The sequence below is a fragment of the Mus musculus genome, chromosome 1, assembly GCF_000001635.26.
Source record: "Mus musculus strain C57BL/6J chromosome 1, GRCm38.p6 C57BL/6J".
Taxonomy (NCBI): domain Eukaryota; kingdom Metazoa; phylum Chordata; class Mammalia; order Rodentia; family Muridae; genus Mus; species Mus musculus.
In genome coordinates, this window is record NC_000067.6 from 163,239,590 (window position 1) to 163,259,874 (window position 20,285).

A 20,285-nucleotide genomic window follows, 5' to 3' on the forward strand; every position below is an offset into this window, starting at 1 on the left:
TCAACAAGGCCAGCAAGAACATTGGTTCTAGAAACATTATTTGCCTTTCTACATTGAAAATAATGGTCTGTGAGCCTACTGTGGAGGAATTTTGGCTTCTCTTTATGGTTTTTAACCCTGACAGAGCACAGGAAATAGGAAAATAGATTTATTTTCCTTGGCAACATTGGAGGATGCTTGGTTCAGCAATCTAAAGGTTTTTAAGAGTTCAAGCTGGGCAGCACAACGTGAAGCCACTGTAAGAACTATAGGTCAGATGCTCCAGGATAATTAGAGAACTGCATCACAGTGAATTGTCTCAGTCTTGGTTCCGTGTGATAGAGGACTGCCCAACAAGCAGGGTGGTTGACTTCTTCTTTTCTTTTTCTTTTCTTCTCTTATTCTGCTTTTTTCCAAGTTTCTTTTTTCTTTTCTTTTTTTTTTTTTTTTTGTCCATGAAAAGGCTGAAAAATTTAAAGAAATTTGAGAATTGTGAAGTCCACAGAGTACACACAGGATGGCACTGTTAGGATGACCAAAAACTGGTGACCTGCTCACTCTGGTGTGATGTCTCCTTGGCTTTGAGACAATGAAAGACCAGTGTAAAAGAGATATGAGAAATCTAACTTCATACAGGCAATGGATTTAAATTCAGAATAAAACATAGATATCACCATGTTGTCACTCAGATTTGTGAGACTCCATCCACCTGGAGAGGAGCCAATATGTAATTGCTATCTTAGGCTTTGCCCGCACCAACAATCAGACTTGTATCTGTCAGTAGAGTACATTGTAGGAGAATAACTTGAGAGGTTAATCTGTAGTTTTAACTTCTAGCGTTCATACTTCATAGTATAAGGTCTATCTTTTAATTTTTTAATCTTTTTGAACAACTTCAGCTTCCCTCATAATCATCGTTTTAGAATGCAGCATGAGATTTTATTTGACAAGAAAATTCACATTGATATGAAATATAAGCATATTGTATTATATTGGGGAGACATTGCTGTTTGTAATTTATACCAGCATTATTGGCCTTCAACAGGAGATTGTGATTAACTTTCAAGAAATATCAAAATGAGCATATGAGCAAGTTCACCAAGATAGGAATAACTATGTTCCTGTCAGTGATGAACATTACTTGTTTTCAGACCCTAGTCAATGTCCTTCAGGCCTTGAAGTCAAGTCTACATATATATATATGCTAGTCTCTGAAGACAGACAAATTTTACTTTTGGTAGGATTTCCAGTTATTTGAATTAACCAATGTATGCCAATGGCTAATATTTGAAGATCACTTTCCATTATCAAAATTTATAAGGATAGTACTTTTTGTGTTTTTTTAACTTTCTTTTAAACTAAAATTAAATTTCTCATCTGGTGCTCCACTTTACCATTAATAGAGTTGCTTATGTTACTAATGTAGTCATAGCAGCTTTTCAAAAACCTGATGTGGTGCCAGACACCAGGCTTTGGGGGAAAAATTAATATGTTTAATCTTCATTGTCTATTTTACTGAATTTAGAATCACCTAGGAGATAAACATCTGGGCACAGCTGTCAGGGTATTTTAAGAGAGGTTTAACTGAGGAGAGCATAGACACCTGAATATGGGCTGTACCATTCCATGGGCAAGGGTGCTGACTTTAGTGGTGGGGGGAATAGAGAGGGAGAGAAAGAGAAGAGAAGAGAAGAGAAGAGAGAGAGAGAGAGAGAGAGAGAGAGAGAGAGAGAGAGAAAGAAAGAGAAAGAGAAAGAGAAAGAGAGGAGAAGAGAAAGAAACTCATTTCTCTCTTTTTCATGACTGTGAATACAAGGTGTCCAAGCCTCTTCAGTTCCCCTACACCGTGTCTTTCTCACCATGATGGGCTGTAGCTTTAAACCATGAACCAGAGTAAACCCCTTTTCGGAGTCTAGAAAGACAATCCAATACAGGAAGAGCAAAACAGCATGGTCTGCCTTTCATTGGGGCCACTGCTTGTACCAAATGTGAGCCTTGACATGCACAACCAACATGGCCACCCGCAGAGTCACTTCATGCAGTGATTTTCTCAGTCACCCATCAATCAATCAATCAAACTGGAGAAGCCTATGCAATCCCAGAAAAGTGGGTTTGTGATGTTTTCTGGTCAGGGAATTCCAAACTTTAAGTGCCTGAAGTGATGTCGAAAACTGGGCTCAGCCTTCCTGTGAGCAACCTCTGAGTTTACTTCAGATTACTCGGGACTGCTTGGTGTTGGTGTTCAATTCACTGTTGAATTATCTTTAAGTGCCTCTATGGAAATACATGACTTCTGCTACACGAGGCTTGTTCTTGTGACTGTAGATACCTTGAACTCATGAGAACGTTACTCATGGGACCTTTCTTAACCCTCACAGTGTAAATTGTGCGGGGTCCTGAATAAAGTTGATTATTGTGTGAGACTTTAGTCCGCTCCATTCTCAGAAGTCCCACAGCCTCTAGAGTGGTGACACATATTATAAGAGAAAATATGCAGTGCTATTTTTCTCAAAAGGGTCTCCAGCTCCACCCAGCTTCATGAAAATGACATTTCATCCTAGGTTGTAGTTGAGTAAAACTCCACTCTGTACATCTTGAATCTTTAAAACTCGTTCATCTATTGGTGAGCATGCAGGCATATTCCTTATCTTGGTTACGGTAAATTATATGTTTACATTCACAAAGAAACTCACACAATATGTATTCACTGATAAGTGGATATTAGCCCCAAACCTAGGATACCCAAGATATAAGATATAATTTGCTAAACACATGAAACTCAAGGAGAATGAAGACTGAAGTGTGGACACTATGCCCCTCCTTAGATTTGGGAACAAAACACCCATGGAAGGAGTTACAGAGACGGAGTTTGGAGCTGAGATGAAAGGATGGACCATGTAGAGACTGCCATAGCCAGGGATCCACCCCATAATCAGCATCCAAACGCTGACACCATTGCATACACTAGCAAGATTTTATTGAAAGGACGCAGATGTAGCTGTCTCTTGTGAGACTATGCCGGGGCCCAGCAAACACAGAAGTGGATGCTCACAGTCAGCTAATGGATGGATCATAGGGCTCCCAATGGAGGAGCTAGAGAAAGTAGCCAAGGAGCTAAAGGGATCTGCAACCCTATAGGTGGAACAACATTATGAGCTAACCAGTACCCCGGAGCTCTTGACTCTAGCTGCATATATATCAAAAGATGGCCTAGTCGGCCATCACTGGAAAGAGAGGCCCATTGGACTTGCAAACTTTATATGCCCCAGTACAGGGGAATACCAGGGCCAAAAAGGGGGAGTGGGTGGGCAGGGGAGTGGGGGTGGGTGGATATGGGGGACTTTTGGTATAGCATTGGAAATGTAAATGAGTTAAATACCTAATAAAAAATGGAAAAAAAAATTATATGTTTACTGCAGTTTATATGGAAGTTCTCTTTTGAGTTTTCTGCAGAGCCTCTATATTGAATTTCACCCTCCCCACAAAGGATTCTCCTCAGCAATTGTCACTCGTTTTGTTTTTTTTTTTTTTTGTTTTTGTTTTTGTTTTTTCTTGTCACTGAGAGAAGGTGGTGCCTCTGTAATTTTCATGTGTTTTCCTAATGGACAAGGATTAAAACGCACCTCGTCTTAACTCTCAGATAATAACCAGTTTCCATCCTTCTGAAACAGATTCTTAGAATCAGAATTCCAGAGACCTCTTTCCCACTGTAGCAATTCTTCAAAGCACAATATTTATCCCCATGTTGAAACTACTTCCAAAAGTCAGTTATTAAAATTAATTATTGACTACAGGGCAGTTTCCCATCTTGAAAAAAAGCATTCATATTTGTATGCCAAATTGTCATTTTAAACTATTCACTGTGTCCCTGACCTCAATATTCAGTCCTACTTTTGTGTCTTCACTCACTGGGAGCTTCCATTTGGAGTGGTGGGTTCAACCATATAACAAAGACTGCAGCCTTCTTTCCCTTTGACTGAACCTCAGCTTCTCTCTCTCTCTCTCTCTCTCTCTCTCTCTGTGTGTGTGTGTGTGTGTGTGTGTGTGTGTGTGTGTGTGACTTTGATGAGTTTGGTCGATGATTTGTTCTCTGAGTCACCAGGATTCAGTAAGTGTTGTCTTCAGGGCCCCTCTCTTCATGCTAGGGAGCCCTATTGATTCTTTCTTTGGAGGACTCTCCCTAGATGCCATTTGGTTTTAAATCCTCCTAGGGCACCTCTACCTCCCAGTGTTTGCACTACTCTCTGATATATTTGCCCCTTTACAAAAAGTGTCCTGCCTTCTACTTAAAATCCCTTCTATGGGTCCCTATGGCCTGAAGAAAAGTTCATGTCTTTTGTCTTTTTTCTACTTAGTTTCCAAACAAATTCTCCATCCCACCCAGGCTCATCTTCCCGTGAATCCTACTGTCTGCATCCTTGCCTCACTCCATCCTCTGTTTCTCTGCTGCTGCCCCTCTTCTTACTCTCTCCTCCCACACTACTTCAAACCAAAATCCTCTTAACCTAGTCTGCCTATGTGTCTGTCTCTTCCTTCCTTCCTTCCTTCCTTCCTTCTTTCTCTCTTTCTCTCTTTCCTTTCCCTTCCTCCCTTCCTCCCTTCCTCCCTTCCTCCCTTCCTTCCTTCCTTCCTTCCTTCCTTCCTTCCTTCCTTCCTTCCTTTCTCTCTCTCTTTCTTTTTATCTTCCTTCCTTTCTTTCTCTTTTCTTTCTTTCTTTCTTTTCTTTCTTTCTCTCTTACTTTCTCTCTCTTTCTCTCTTTTTCTTTCTTCCTGCCTTCCTTTCCTTCTCTTCCTCCTCTTCCTCCTCCTCCTCCTCCTCTTCCTCCTCCTCCTCCTCCTCCCCCTCCCCCCTCCTCCTCCCCCTCCCTCCTCTTCTGGAATTATTCTATCTACTCTATTTGTTTGATGACTATTAACTGATTTTCTTGGATTGTTGCATGAACTTGTTTGTGTTCAAGTTGCCTTTTTGACTAGATTTTAATTGGTATGAAAACAATTTGTTTCTTATGTTTTTTTTTCTATTCTCTTTTGTAACCCACTCACGCTGCATACAATGATTGCTTAAAAATGCCTCATTTAGATGTCATTAAAACAAAAGGTTGTGTCTTATATACAGACAATTTGTCATACTGTAACTAGTACTGTAGATGCTAAAAGTATTGGTAAAATTGCTACATTTTTACCAGAAGTTCTATCCTGATCTTCACATTATAAATACAGATATTCCTTCTTCCTCCCACTATTTTTGCTTCAGAATTAAAATAGATTGTTTTCCTTTTATAGAAAAACTTGTTTCTCACAATGTGGCTTTTCTAATCTCTTTATTGTCACCCACCCATGCCGTGCACAATGATTGCTTAAAATACTTAATTTTTATGTCATTAAAACCAAGGGTTGGGGATGACACTCTGATAGGAAATTATTTTGCTTATAAATCATTCTTACTGTCATGTTTCTCAGTGTCTTCTTGAATCTAAGCAGTTCTGCCTTTTGGGAAGTTGAAAGCGAAAATAATCATCTGAGTCCAGTGTATTATAACAAAAGACATTGTATTATCACTCTTTCATTTTATTGAAAAGAAATCATTTCTATTCTAGCACAAACAATGTATATTTTACATCATAAAGCAAGATATAATTTACATATTACATTTCTTATGAGATCTTTATTACCATATGCCATTCCCTTTTTTGTAATTAGGTCATTACTTCTGGTTTAATTTAACCTCCCACGTGCTGAACTAATTGGCCTCTTCTTTGGTAAGGGAGTGTGGACATTGATAGTTCTAATGCCTTCATCTGGGTATATTGATGGAGCGCAGTAGCTATATGCCTTGAGTCTGACACTGAGACTCTCCTCTGGTAATTGACTTACAAGCTAGATATCTAACCCTCCAAACCACTTGTTAAACTTATATTCTTTCACAAAGTTTACCACAAATGAACAAAATTGAGCGTCAGTGCTTCAGGTGTATTTCCTGGTACGTGCTCAGATAAAGCTGCTGTGCTGTGGGTCTACCAGCTGCAGACATTCCTATGATTAACTAGCAGGGGTTATTCTGTGAAATTCCGCGAAGCTGCTTGTACGAAGCATCAGACACAACATCCCACTTCCTCCTTTGAGTTTATGGGATCAGGTTTGTTTGACGTCCACTGGAAATGGATGCCAGGATGAAGGTTTCAGATGACTTCCAACAACTGCCTTCCAAGATTCTGCTCTCCTTAGAAAACACTTTTCATTTATAATTTCTCTTCCTTGCCTATAATCCAAATATTTAAGCTATTCTCTACAAACGCTAAATTCCCGGTTTACCAGTCTCTTGGACCTGTACTCACTTACAAATCAAAAAACATTTTTACAATAAGGATGTACTGGTTTTTTTGAAATGTGATAACACGCAGCAATCGATGGGACAAATACATGAGTGGAGATAAAAACAAGTAATGTATATTAAGCCAGACCACATAAACTATTCTGAAAGAAATGCTTTAATAGTAGTTGTTGAGAAGGAATCACTTCATGAGATCAAAGTACACAAGATGATCTTCCTTCTTATTACTGAACAAAGTACAAAATCACTTGAAATATATTTTCAGATGGGTGCCTGTTAGACTGGGGAAAAAAAATCACCATTAACACAGCCAGATATGCCAAGGGAAGAACAAGTATGTGCTAAAAGTGAATCTTATACGCCAAATACTTTGACTGACACGCATATTGCAATGTTGACATATTTGGCCAAAATCACTCTGAAGATTTTCATTCACTGAGAACTATGGTTAATAAAATCGAGCTGTTGATGAAAATATAAGTTAAAAAATATCTCTATACTTTGTGCCTTAAATTATTCTTTGGTCAAATGATGTTATTGTTGAGATATTTGAAAATATAAACCTATTTATCATTTCCAAATAGAAGGTTATATTTATGTACAGTCAGATACCATTTCCTTACTAGAAAACAAAGCTTTCAAATACCGTGTTAATCCATGAATATTGTATGCTCTTAATGTCCCTTCTCCTTTCACGGCTACAAAGTGCTGGACAAACCAGGAACAAGGAAGGAAGGAAGGAAGGAAGGAAGGAAGGAAGGAAGGAAGGAAAGGGAGGGAGGGAGGGAAGAGGAGAGAGAGAGAGAGAGAGAGAGAGAGAGAGAGAGAGAGAGAAAACAAATGGATGTAGCCTCACAACATCCCTGTGAGGTAGGAATTGTTAAACCATTTTATAAACAGGTAAACTAGACACAGCATGGCAACGTGGTTTGGTCAAGTTCACCAGGAAAATTGCCAAAGCAAAGCTGGGAACAAAGAGAAACAAAGAAATACCAGCTCTGCCTCCCACCCTCGATGCTAAACCTCATTTCAAAACAACTAAAATGTAAGAGTATGATTGTATTTAATTTTTAAAATTTAAGCAAGGCTTTAAACACTTCACTTCAACATATTGTCTTTCATATTCCTATGAAGTAGAGAAAGAGTGCTGTCTTCCCTCACCCTTCCAACTGTATTTCTCATGATAAGTCAGATGATATAGACTTTACACTCAAGATCAGAGTCCAAACTCAAGGTCAACTCTATAGCATCAAATAATTCCTAATTTTATTAAAGCCCTAACATAAAAATGGAAGCTGTTCTCAAACAGCTGCCTGGCTAATTGCTCTCTGACCTTAATGAGGATTTTATATAGACTATGAAAACAAGATGCCGCATTAACATATAATTATTGTGTAAATAAGGGCAGTGGTGATGGCAGAGAGTTTGCTTTTATAGTTTTTGAGAAACTGCAAACTCAAGCTTTCAATATTTTATATATAATATATATAAATATATACAGCATATATATGTATATATAAAAGTGTGCATCTGACCACCTCTAAGGCACCAAAGAAATATAGACTATGCCTTTCACAACTCAGTATTTTTCTTCCTACAAAATTTTTTTCCATCTCTAAAACTGAAAGGATTTCTTCTACCAAAGAACAAGTGAAACAATTGTTTAAAAACGATGAGTATCTTTAACTTAGGATCTTTTATTGTTTGGGTTGGGTAAGGGGTAGGGTTAACGGTGACATCATAACCTAGAGCTTAGAGCTTAGAGTACACCAGACATGACCAACCACATTGATCAGACTGGTCAGTGACCAGAACATGCGTACATTTATTTTTTTCCTGTCACTGATAGAAAAACCTTACCATGACCAACATGGACACAATAATACAGATTCTTCAGAAAGACTTTGGATTTTCAAAAATCTCCTAGAGAGACTTGGAAGGAGACAGAGTAAGGCACTGAAGTCAAGCAGGTTACCGAGAAGTGATCTTTCTCATATATATATTTCTTTGGCTGCTGGAGATTTCTTTTATTCTCATACAATTATAGGAATGGGTGGGCTGAGCCTAACAGAAGAAGCCTGGAGTATAATTAGCTAAGCATGGATAGAAGGAAAACAAAATACACACACAAAAGCAAATGGTGATGGTAGGTATCCGAGAGCAAGAAGAAACATTTGTTAACTAATTTTCATTTTGTTCCTCTCCTGCTTTGCTCCGCCATGGTCCCAATATTTTAGTTCTGGCTTTGTTTGTTTGCTTTTATTTTTTTTTCCCCGGCGGATGAAGATATGACAGAACAGGATAGGTGTCTTATGGTTTTTGATTTCTTCTTAGGCCTGTTTAATTATTTTTTTTTCCTCAGTTGACTGTTGGCACCTGGTTCCTCTGTAAACTATATTCCTTGGCCTTCAGTCTCAGGTTGGCAATGCTGTTGGCCATGTTGATACCCTGTGCAGGGCTATTGTTGGCACATGTGGCAGAATAAGTAGCCATGGCGCTGTAGGGACAAAGGAGAGAGCAGGGAGAATAACAGACATTAGTTTCATGAAGCTGTAAGACCATGCCCTGGATGGATATACTCTCAGGACAGAGGCAGGCAGGGCAGTGGGGTAAAGAGAGGACCTTCGGGGTCTCTTACAGCTCCAGTTTTCAATTAGTTTAAGGTCCTTGGAAAAGGGTGTCCATCTTTTTACAGGGCATGGGGAAGCAGACAAGAATGAGACAGGGTAGGGAAAGGTTTTTGCTGTGTTGGATACAGTGAGTAATGATTTATTTCAGGGGTAAGAGGAGACTGCTCATGTCAAATAGCAGGAGTTTCATCAGCTAGTTCAGAGTCTAATCTTTCCTACCTATACCAGATAACCTGTGAAACCATCGAAGGAAAATGGCAAGCATTTGACAGTGGATAAAAAGAATTTTGCTTCTTCATTCTAGGAAATTGACCTGGACTCCAATGTATTTTGGATAATCAATAATACTATAGAAAATGATTATAGATTATAGAAATGGTTATATGTGCTTATAGAATTATTAAACAACCCATCATATTCCTCTGGCATTGTGATTCATTGGATGATTGTAACAAGCATTGTCAAGTCAAGGCTTTCCTATCAGTGGGTTTTGTTTTTAATAACTTTTCAAAGGTATTTGACTAGCACACATTACCTTTGGGGACAGTCATTTTGGAAATATTAAAATTTCAAAATAAACTTCCCAAGTTATAGTTTTACCATTCTTGATCTCAGATGTAACTGTTCCTCACTATTTGTGTTGTTTGGAGAAACAAGAAGCTAGATGATTGTCAGAAACTATAACTAGGACATAGGCAAGAATTCATTATTACTGGGGTTCTATTCGTTCCATACATGAATCTCTTTTAATGGAAAAAATGGTGTGTAAATGTGGATGCAAATAATCTTTTACCTTATGTGAAATAGTTAAAAGGAAACTTTGAAATAAATAGAATGATTCTAGCTGTTTCTAAGATTAGTAAAATTTCTTCCAACAGAGAGCTGGGATAGGGCTTATAAATGGAATGACATATTCAGTTCTGGTGCCTGCATTCCAATGGGATTTTGTCAGTGACACTGGAGTTTGTAGTTCTGGGATCAGATGACAAGATCAGAAAGAAGGAAACCTAAAGCTAGAGAGACTAGATCCTTAATCTTTATCTGGGACAGCACAAAGTCAAGGATAGAGTTAAGACTCAGTAGTCTATTTCAGCTCAGAGTCTAGCATTTGCCAAGAAAAAAAAATAGTTAAAGAAATATACTGAATATCGGATCTCTTAGTCCTTCTACAAAACAAATCCTTGAAAACCTTTATTACATGTGTATAAGTGATTGGGAGGATGAAGTCTACATCACAGCAGCAGAAGGAGAAACACTCAGGATTACAAAGATTTGTACATTTATTTTACTTGTTCTAGCTGTTATTCTTATTGATCATTTCTGAGTAGCTGGATTTCTGAGTAGCCGGTCTTAAGCCTCCCTCTCCCAGACAAGGTTCACCTGCAGCATCTTCCATTTTTGCCTTACTCACTTCTTTCACTTTTAATTTCTGACTTGTTCAGTAGCTGTCACTGTCCCCTACTAGCTGCAAGGGGTCACCACATTTTCTTTCTTCTCCACTATATCTTCAGGTGAGCTGACACTTCATCCAGCCACACATTTGGCTTTCAATAAACCATTTGGTAAGTAAATAGTCATAGCCAGATATAGAATTATTAAACTGACCTCTGTTCAGTGCCTCTGATGTCTATAACCCTACTGTAGTGATTTCGAAAAAATAATTCATTTATTCTTGAGAACTAGTGCTTTCTGTAAAATTAATTATCTTAGTGGAAGAAACAAAGCCAGAAGGCTGTGGAATACAAGAGCATCATCATTGCATATTCTTGGATCGATAAAACATCTTTTCACAGTTAAAAATGCATTAATACATTAAAGCTTAATAGAACAAACATTGTTTTTATCACCATTCATCCACGAGGCAGAAGAGTCCTCGGTTGAGGCAGGCTTGAATTATGAGTGAATGGAAAGAACAGTCCACTAAGACCAGACAAAAGCCAGATAGATAGCATTTACTTTCTAGATGAACAATGTGCTTCTATCTAGTATCCTACAGGAAATAAATGCAAACCTCAAATTTACAGTTCACATCTTCCCAGGATATACCAAACATTCAAAAATTTAGTGGCTAATAAAAGAGAGAACCAGATTTGGAGAATGTGCCAAAGTCACAGATTATTATAAAATAAAATTAGCCTTTCTAAACCAAGTCTCTGTGAGAATATCAGGTTCTAAATATGGTCCACGGCTATTAGCATTTTAAACAAATGGTGCAAAAGTTGGCATTAGAACATGTCTGTATTATTTGTTAAATACTGGGAAGAAATTTAAGTGACCTTTGAATATACAAGGCTATTAAATATCATGAGAGAAGAAAAAAATGGCAGTGGTAAACTATAGCTTGTTATGGAGTAAGTTTGTGTTTACTTGGCCCGGGTTTCTAAGAGAGCGTCCTCATTCTTTGAGATTCTGGGCAGCAGGCTCTTACTTAACAGAAACCCACCTTTTCTTTGATAACTGAAAGTCTTCCATTTCCTCACTGGAAGGAGGGATTTGAACTTTGGGGAGCATGTGTTCATTTTCTGAAGTTGTTACTATCTTTCCAAATTGTCTACTACAGTATCGATATCAATTCTGTCTATACATCATTTTGTCTGTACATCATTTTGGCTATAATTACTTCATAGTCTCCTATCTATCTTGTCTGATGCTGTAGCTGGGGTAGTTACTATGGTAACACATCTCTTAGAAATACTGTGTTTCTGTCTAAGTAGGTTGACAGAATAGTCAGAAGGATTGATCAATTTTCTCACTCAAAACCAAATGAATGAGAATTAGGGTAGTACTTGCAGAGAAGATTGGATATTTACCAAGGCATTCAAGTGGCAGGCTGCACAAGCATGGCAGAGAACAGTGTCTTTCCACATTCTGTGGCACTCCTGAGATGACCGCAACATTCTAGCAGTGATTTGGTGGCAATGTTATATGGAGTCCCTCAAGTTATGAAGCCAGAAGTTAGGAGAGCAGTTTACATTAACAAGTGAAGTTTGCACTTCCATGGGAGGTTTGGTAAGCAATACCCCTTTCACTTTATAGATGCTTAAGGAAGTCATGAACATCCAACCATTGTGTTAATGTATTATAGCATTCGGTAGCTGAATATGTAGGTTACAAAGAACTGACATCATCTCTATTCTCTACCTCTTAATAAATATTTAAGATGGCCCCATAAGTCAGACTTTCAGTGACATTTTATATACCTCCTTCCAGGTGTTTGGCATGGGTCTACCTTTACAGCTCAAGCTAAATGTGCAATATAGGCAAGCCAGCAGCAGCTTTTTGACATACCCATGACAAACAAGACTCATTACCAGTCAGAAAAGAGAGAATTAACTACTGGTGTGTTACTGGGTAACTAACTGGGTGTCTAAAGAGTTGCTTAGTCATGCTTTAAACATGGCATTGGGATATGGAAGACTTGCTTGCTTAAGTGACAACAGATGCAGGAGAGCTTTGGACGACTGCCAATCCAAGAGACTGTTCATGACCACCTGTTTTCTAGGTCATGGAAACTTCTGCTTTAGGAAACAAAAGAATCCTAAAATCTCTTCCCACCAGAAGGACATCCACAAAGGTAACTAATTGATTTCAACCAATTCATGGGCCAATTCAGTCAATGTAAAATTACTATTTGTTGCTTCACAGAATGAAACTTCCTAGAGTTGAGGGTGAGAGGAAACTTCCTAGAGTAGAGACAGACAGAGAGAGAGAGAGAGAGAGAGAGAGAGAGAGAGAGAGAGAGAGAGAGAGAGGTACTTAGTGAAGTGTATTAGCTAAACACAGGACAACCACCAAGAGCCCGGTGAACAGACAGACATCCAAGTCCTGTATGCAGGAACTCATCTGAGCTGAGTCCTGGGACTGAGGTTTAAAAGATTGGCTAATGTACCATTTCTATTGAATTTTTAACAAAGGTCTTTGTAACCAAGAAGCTGCATTGCCAAACAAAGCATATGGACACATTAGGGATGTGAACGAAAGGCTTGTCTTCCATCTGCTGACTCATCAAGTCTGCAGTGGGACTTCGCAGAGCTGACACGTTTCTGGAAGCATGAAGTTCTCCCTCTTCCTTATTTGGAGATTCCAAGCAGATGCAACCCAGCAGAGTGCTAACCCTACCAGCAGGATTAGATGATTGTTTCCTCCGGAGACAAGTCATTTAAGACCAATTCAACTTTCTCTGAAAGATCGCCAATACCAAGGAAGTACAGCAAATACTCTCAATGGTTTGCTTTCTAATCACCCATAGGGTCAGTCCTGTAAATCACAAAACAACTGGGGAGAAAAACGTAGTGCCTGACTCAATCTTTAATGCTATTTTTTGTTCAGCCTTTTCGAATAAATGATGACAAGCAGCTTAAGGCATCATCGTGATTGTGGATGACAAGCAGCTTAAAGCATCCTCATGATTGTGGCAGCCTGAGAAGCATGGGCATGGTCCTTAGAATCCAGGTTTCCACCCCCTCAGGACTGCCTCTCACAGGCTCTGCTTCACTGTTTTCTGGATTCTGAAATACAGAGGTCAGAGGCCATCTCTTTGGTTTGTCGTCTTGTCAAGGCAAGAGCAATAGAGGTATGTGTGTGTCATCTAAGAAAATTTTCAGTCATCCTAGGAAAACTTACTTCTAAAGAGAGATTCCATGAAGCCTTTGGAGGCATGCCTGTGCAACTTAAATCATCATGTCTTGCTTCTACTTGAAATGCAGAAGCTGAGTTTTAAAATGTAGCCTTGGCTTTCTTGAAGTGGACACATGGGACCACTTCTCATTGGTAAGGCTTTGGTTCCTATCGCTTGTTCTGTTCCATCCCTCTATAATGTTTAACTTTTCTTTCTAGAAATATCTCTCTACTGCCACCAGATCTTTTGCATTTCTCTGATCTCAGTATTGAGTATACATACTACATTGTTTATCCCTGGGTTCCAAACTCCCTTGTGAGGCATACAATAGGCAAGGTATACCTAGCTCTATTTTAAAATATTAAGTTACAAGATAAATCAACTATGGTACTGGCCTGAGAAACCACAGAATCAGGATAATAACATAGTCAGACCCCTGGCTCATACTCTGATATCTGAAGTCACCCCAGTCAAAGTTTGTAAATGGGATCCCCATGAGAATGACTTCAGTGGAGCAACCGAGAGATGCAGAATTCCAACTCCACTCTAGACTTACTGGATCAGAGTCTTCATAGGCTCAGCCCAGTGATCCCTGAATGTAGCTGTGTCTGAGGGAGGCTGTTTTACCAACTCTTACACTCCCTCAGTTGGGCAGGCTTTTTTACATTCTTGACTTCTAATTCCCCATATGGAGACCTCCACTGCTTACATTTCTAGGATGCCTTTCCTCAGTTTCTTTAAAAAAACAACAAAAAAACAAGAACGAAAACCCTAATTCACCCTTAAGCCCTACCCCAGAAGCCACCCTCCTGCCCATCTGACAAGTTACCTTTTCAGTGTCTTCCGTTAGAATCCGTTATGAAGCCCCTCGTGTAAACAACATCTTGGGAGGGACGAAGATCTATTTTTGAAAGTGTGAAAGGGAGAAATGAGCCAAATGCGTTGAGCAGATGTCAGCAGCACCATGACCAAGACCACCAGAGGGGAGGGGCACTGTACAAGAGGAATCAGCCTCTTTCCCTTGCCACTATGCAAGTCCAGCCCTCCCTCTACAATTGGCACTCCTGACCAGTACTACAGAGCCAAGCCATTCACTGTCTACCTCTTGTAGGAACTACGATGTCCAGGGAAAAGTGTCTTGGCAACTTCATCTCAAAGAATTATATAAAATTTAGTTGATTTTTACTACTCATGAGGCAATGACAGTGTACGGATAGTGAGTCTTGATCATTTTAGGGTTGGTGTGCATTTCCATTCTCATAAATCACTTAAAGAAAATGATTCTCACCTAAGAAGTGGGGTTATGTCCCAAAGACATGGTTGCCTCAATTAGCTACAGATAATAACAACCTCTGTCAGGAAAGTGGTTTTTTTTTTTTTTTTTTTTTTTTTTAAGAAGTGCATTGCTTCCTCTAGTACCTTGGCTGCCTGTCTGATGTCATCATCTAATGTGCTCAAGAGAAGGAGTGATGTCATCATGATGAGCTATAATTAGAGTGAACCAAATGTCCTGGTTTGCCTGAGACAATCTTGGTTTATACCCTTCGTCCTAATGTAATCATTAGTATCATTCCAAAACCTTCCCAGTCCAGATGATATAACTGTTATATGATCTTTCCACTCAATAGCAAAGACATCCAACAAAAGCAAAGGGGACAGAGGTTACTTTTCAGCCCATGATTCTGACCATAGGCAAATAACTGCTTTTATGACTTGGTTTCCTGTTCTCCTGAGACAAGCTATAGAAGTCAGAAAACCATTCTCTCTGACAAGAGTCTGCTCTCTGTCCCTGGTTTCATGAGCTAACCATGTAAGCCATTGCCTTAAGATGCCACACCCTAGGATAGAGACCTCAGCTTTAGACAAATTTTGCTGATCAAGAAAGAATGCTTGAGCCATGAGGTAGAATTTAGATAGTTTCCCAATCTTATACATTTTGGCTTTTCCAATACAATGCAATGTTAAATTTGAATAGGATAGGCTGGTCATGCAGCCCAGTGACTTGGGTAGAAATCAGGCCCAAAAGTACTGTTCCAACTCTGCTTGCTGGAGACTTAAACTTGGGGGAAGTGTCTGGTCTCCTCTTGTTTTGAACCAGAGCAAGAATAGAGCTATCACACAGGAGTGCTCTAAAGGTTGACCAAGAGAAAGATCTTTTAATGAATATCTCATGTGAGGTACTAGCTTGACATGATGGTACTGACAGAAACAACAAGGTTTGTCATCGCCTTTGCTTTTCATTATTTCTTGCTTTTATATATATATATTTCCTCAATAACAGTTATGTTTCCTAGAAAGCTTCAAACTGTAAAACCATAATATATTTGATTCTAAACATAGCAGAAACATCCCCAAGTAACAGAATAGTCTTTGACACTTTTGGAAATTAATGAGATTAAAAACACTTCAGTTAACAATAGGTCAAAGAAACATACCATTGATTAAATTGTGGCCTTAAACTTTTGCTTTTTTTACTTATATTGGATATTAGTTTTATTCTTCATACAAAATATGAACAATTAGCTTCTATATTGCTTCAATTGGCTTTTTTTACAAACATTGTGTATAAGAGAAATAAATGCATACCACGAAATTAGTATAAAGTACTAAGTTACACAGTTTTAAACGATAAAAGAGCATAATACAAAATAATATATACACTAAGACTATCCCTATATAAACTAATGGACTCTAATCATAAAATGAGCTAACTAATGTCAAGATGGTGAGATTATGAGTGGATTTTCAAAATAGAATTTCTATATTTTTTTCAATTAAAATAGAATATTTCCCCAAAAGGCACACCAAACCCCCATGTTACTAGTTTCTGCTAGATGCCCACACTGGGGCATGTCTCTTTGGTTCAGATTGCCTAACTTGATGCTAGTTCAGGAAGGATCTCATTTCCATTTGTGCAGTATGCTGTGTTCAGCTCCATGAGTAGGGACCACATGGCAGCCATCTGGATGGTTAATTGCTTGGGGTAAAAATCCCAAAGAAGACATAAGGAGAAAAAGGAGCAATACTTCCCGGGTAGACGCAAATTCAAACCAGAGAGCTTAATGCACCACCTCTGAACTATACCCATATTCCTGTTCACTGACTCTATGGACTACCAATAGTTGTAGGGAAAACAGTCCTTCTCTTACTTAAAATATTATAGAATATGCTATACACAAACAGTCTCCAAAATGTGTTTTTAGTAAGTTCTACAGGAGAAGCATCTAAATATCAAGTAGGTAACATAGACATGGCCACAAGGGTTGGGCCAATGAAGACCCAGAACATACATGGGTTTCTCTCATTCTTACAGACACAGATACCTATCGTTGAGATCAGAGCTGCTTCAGGCTAAGTTCACAAGGGGTGTGTAGAAAACTTCCAAATGCATCTACGACGTTTCTCTGAAGAACTTACTTGGACCTGAGAGAGCATTTAGATGAGGCTTTGGGATTTAGTGGCACCTATCAAGTGTGTCAAAGCACTTGTGTTTCACAAATGTGGCATTTCTCATCTTTATCTGGGCCCAATTCCCTGTAACCAGTTTTAAATCCCTCCATGGGTCAAGCATTAACTTTAAAAAGATACACAGATGTCATTCAATAGAAAAATGAATGTGAACATAGTTCTTCTGGGCAGGATATATAATAGCCTTGACTTGGGTTTCTCCAAGGTTTAAAGAAAGGCATACTAGCCTGATCGGGTTCAGTCCAGGAATCCTAGGTGCGTTTATGTCAACCTGTGATTTCTGAAAGGCACCATGAATGGAGGGCGAAAGTGTCCAGATAGGGATTGAAATAGTCATCTATTATTTCCAGCTGTAAATGATTCCTTCTTAATATAAAAGTTTAGTGTATTCTTCTTTTCTATTTAAAGCATATCACAGGAGAGAGAGAGAGAGAGAGAGAGAGAGAGAGAGAGAGAGAGAGAGAGAGAGAGAGAGATTGGGATACATAAGAAGTACAAACGGAGTAGGAAGTACTGGGAATCTAAAGAAAACCTTCTCCCTAACAAAGTTCTAGGGTCATGAAAGTGATTAAAATGAGCTTCTCTGTTGCTGACTTTTCCTCTTTCCCTCCTGTCTCACTCCTTTCTCTCCTCCTCCTCCTCCTCCCTCCATCCTTGCCTCACCCCTCCTCCCTTCCAGCCTTCCTCCTTTCCTTTTCATTCAAAATCAGATTTATTGTGAAGAGTGCCTTTAGTCCTACACTTGGAGTAATTACACGTTGATTCCCTACTTGGCCATAACACAGCAAATGTGTCTTAAATGGGATACTTTTGTTCCAGAATGGTTCCAAGAGGGCCATCGGGCACAGTTTACAAAGGATCTGTTCATTTATATTCTTTCCCAGTCTTGCAACCTTGGCAAGAATTCCTGAGTCCAGAAGGAGACTGCTGGTGGCTGCCCCTCTCTCTTCTGCCCCAAGCCCTGCTCCTGGGGCAACTAGAAATCTCCTGGAAAAAAAAAAGTGTGTGGATGCCAGCAAGTTGAATGTCTCTGAAGAGGTAAACCCAGTAAGGAATGTCAGCCAGCTGCAAAAGCAGCCTTGAGAGTGGTGGATGGCTGGGGAGCGTGTGGAAGTGGAGCAAGAGAGAGTGGGCCAGTCATTCACCTGTACGGAGAGGCTGTCCCCCAGGAGAGATAATCGGTTGGTCTGGGAGCAGGACGAGGTACGATGGGTTGCTCCACAGCAGTCACGTCTCCTGAGTAGGACTTGAGGAGAGAAGCGTTTTTATTGGCCAGCATGGCTCGCTCATTCCTGCGGAACTTGGCTCTTCGGTTCTGAAACCACACCTGGAAGATTGTTAGGAGGGCAGAAAGATGTCAAGAGGGAGAGGAACAACAACAACAACAACAATAGGTTACATGAATAAAACTTTGGTTGATCTTTTTACTATATAATGCCCTCTCAAGAAAAATACAAGATGAGTCTAGACCCCTTCCTAAAAATCATAGAAATCCTGCAGTGTTATCCTTCTTCCACAGGCAATGAGTTTTAGAGTTAAACCTCTGTATCTGTGGAATTCTTCAGGGGTAGAGCTTAGCATAAAAAAGGCCCGGCACAAAAGGACCATGAAATAATTGTAGTAATTAAAAATCCAGAGATGGGAATCTATGAACATTCCAGAAGACAATAAAATGTTGGTTATAAACCCTGTTGAAATTATATTCAGTAAAATTAGAATTTCCTTAGATGTTGGCAATGGATACAATAGGTTTGATTTTTTTTTTTTTGGCATTTTAAAGATTCTTCAAAATTTTTATCTGCTTCCATTGTGTTCATTATTTAAAGAAAACTCTCTATCTCCCCACACCTTCTGGCAAGGATTAAGAAGAAAATTATCCATAGAAAAGGTACAGGAAAAGCCATAGGAGGAGTGAAGGCGCAACAAAAGAAAAAGAACCACTAAAGAGCGCTCCAGTAAACTGGCAACCCCGATGGAGCCCAACCAAATGGGGACTCTGTAGACCAAGGCTAAGGGACCATAGATGTTTAGGGGTATCCCTCTCTCCTCAAGGGTGGATCTGTACACTAGGTCCTGGCTTTAGGGTCCCAGCACTTCTACCATATTGAATCAGACAGAGAAACCTATCTACATTCTATACAGGAACTCTCAGCACGGAGGAAAAAACAAACAAACAAACAAACACATCAGGCACTAAGCCCTGAGATTCAGTTGGAGGACATTTATTTGTACATCTCAAGGGATGTGCATAGCCGGACAGGATCTGCAACAACTAATTATAAACTCTTAACATATTTAAATTGATACTAGGACTAGTAACCAACATTGTGACTTACGGTATTTCTAGTTAGCATGATAATTCTGCATGTTGGGTTTTATCATTTCTACTTTAAAGTTGAGGAAATGTGTTATAATCCTGAAGTTCATGCTAATGATAACTGCATTTATTTTTACTTAAGGGTATCTAGCCCATGACCATACAATTCTTCCAGACTGCAATGTGATTTTATTCATTTATTATATTCATTCAAGAATGCTCTATGCAGTACTCATTAGAGTGCAGACCTTGTACTAAATGGGAAGAAAGAGATGGCGAGGACTTATTGACTGCTCTTAAGCAGTTCAAAGTTTGTTGAAGCCTGATGTGTATCTACATCTAAATATGTAAACCAAATATTTTTGGTCAAGTTTTTAGAAAGTATGCTGGTGTGTGGGAATAAATTGCTCTAGGGGACAAGATTTACCTAAAATGCCATGTGACTGTTGCCCCCCATAGAATCATGCAGCATGCAGGGCCTGGATGGAAATCAGCAAAGGTGGTTTTAGACACCTCCTCCCTATCTGCCCAGTCCTCAGATCTTTCCTTTGTAATAGGAACAATTCATTGCCATTAGAGTTACCATTTTAAATGTAAATGTAACTGATGCCTTGTTTGATACCCTCTACCACCTTCCTACTGGAAACTAAACTGAAAATTTCTTAACACACACACACAAAATATCACTGTCCAAGAATTAGCTCTCTGTTTATCGTAAAGCCACACTTGTTTTTTTAGTGTGTCTTAGGCTTATGCCTGTCAGAGATACAACACAGTAGATGAGTGTCAACCACATCCAGTGACACCTTACTTTCACGCTACCTCTAGTGTTCCTGCTCTCTGCCCAGGTTTCAAACCCAAGATTTTATTCTACCACCACTTCCTCTGTGAGGTGTTATAGTGAAAGGTATGTGACATTAAGGTCTAAAAGAATTGGATAAA

The 20,285-nt window shown here is 39.2% G+C and overlaps 1 protein-coding gene across 4 annotated transcripts in view; it reads right to left on the reverse strand.

Moving 5' to 3' along the window:
* Window positions 1–5,529: 5,529 nt before the first annotated feature.
* Prrx1 (paired related homeobox 1) overlaps window positions 5,530–20,285 on the reverse strand; it is a 70,027-nt gene continuing 55,271 nt past the window's right edge. Inside the window, exons 3-5 of one of the 4 annotated variants that reach the window (NM_175686.3) lie at window positions 18,172–18,353; window positions 14,388–14,459; window positions 5,530–8,807 (exon numbers count right to left, since the gene is read on the reverse strand). In NM_175686.3, coding sequence (NP_783617.2) covers window positions 14,405–14,459; window positions 18,172–18,353 — 237 coding nt within the window. In that variant the 3' untranslated portion in view covers window positions 5,530–8,807; window positions 14,388–14,404. Of the gene's footprint in view, window positions 8,808–10,437; window positions 13,449–14,387; window positions 14,460–15,687; window positions 18,354–20,285 lie in introns of those variants that run through there. The other 3 variants (XM_006496703.4, NM_011127.2, NM_001025570.1) reach the window with 3 other exon arrangements.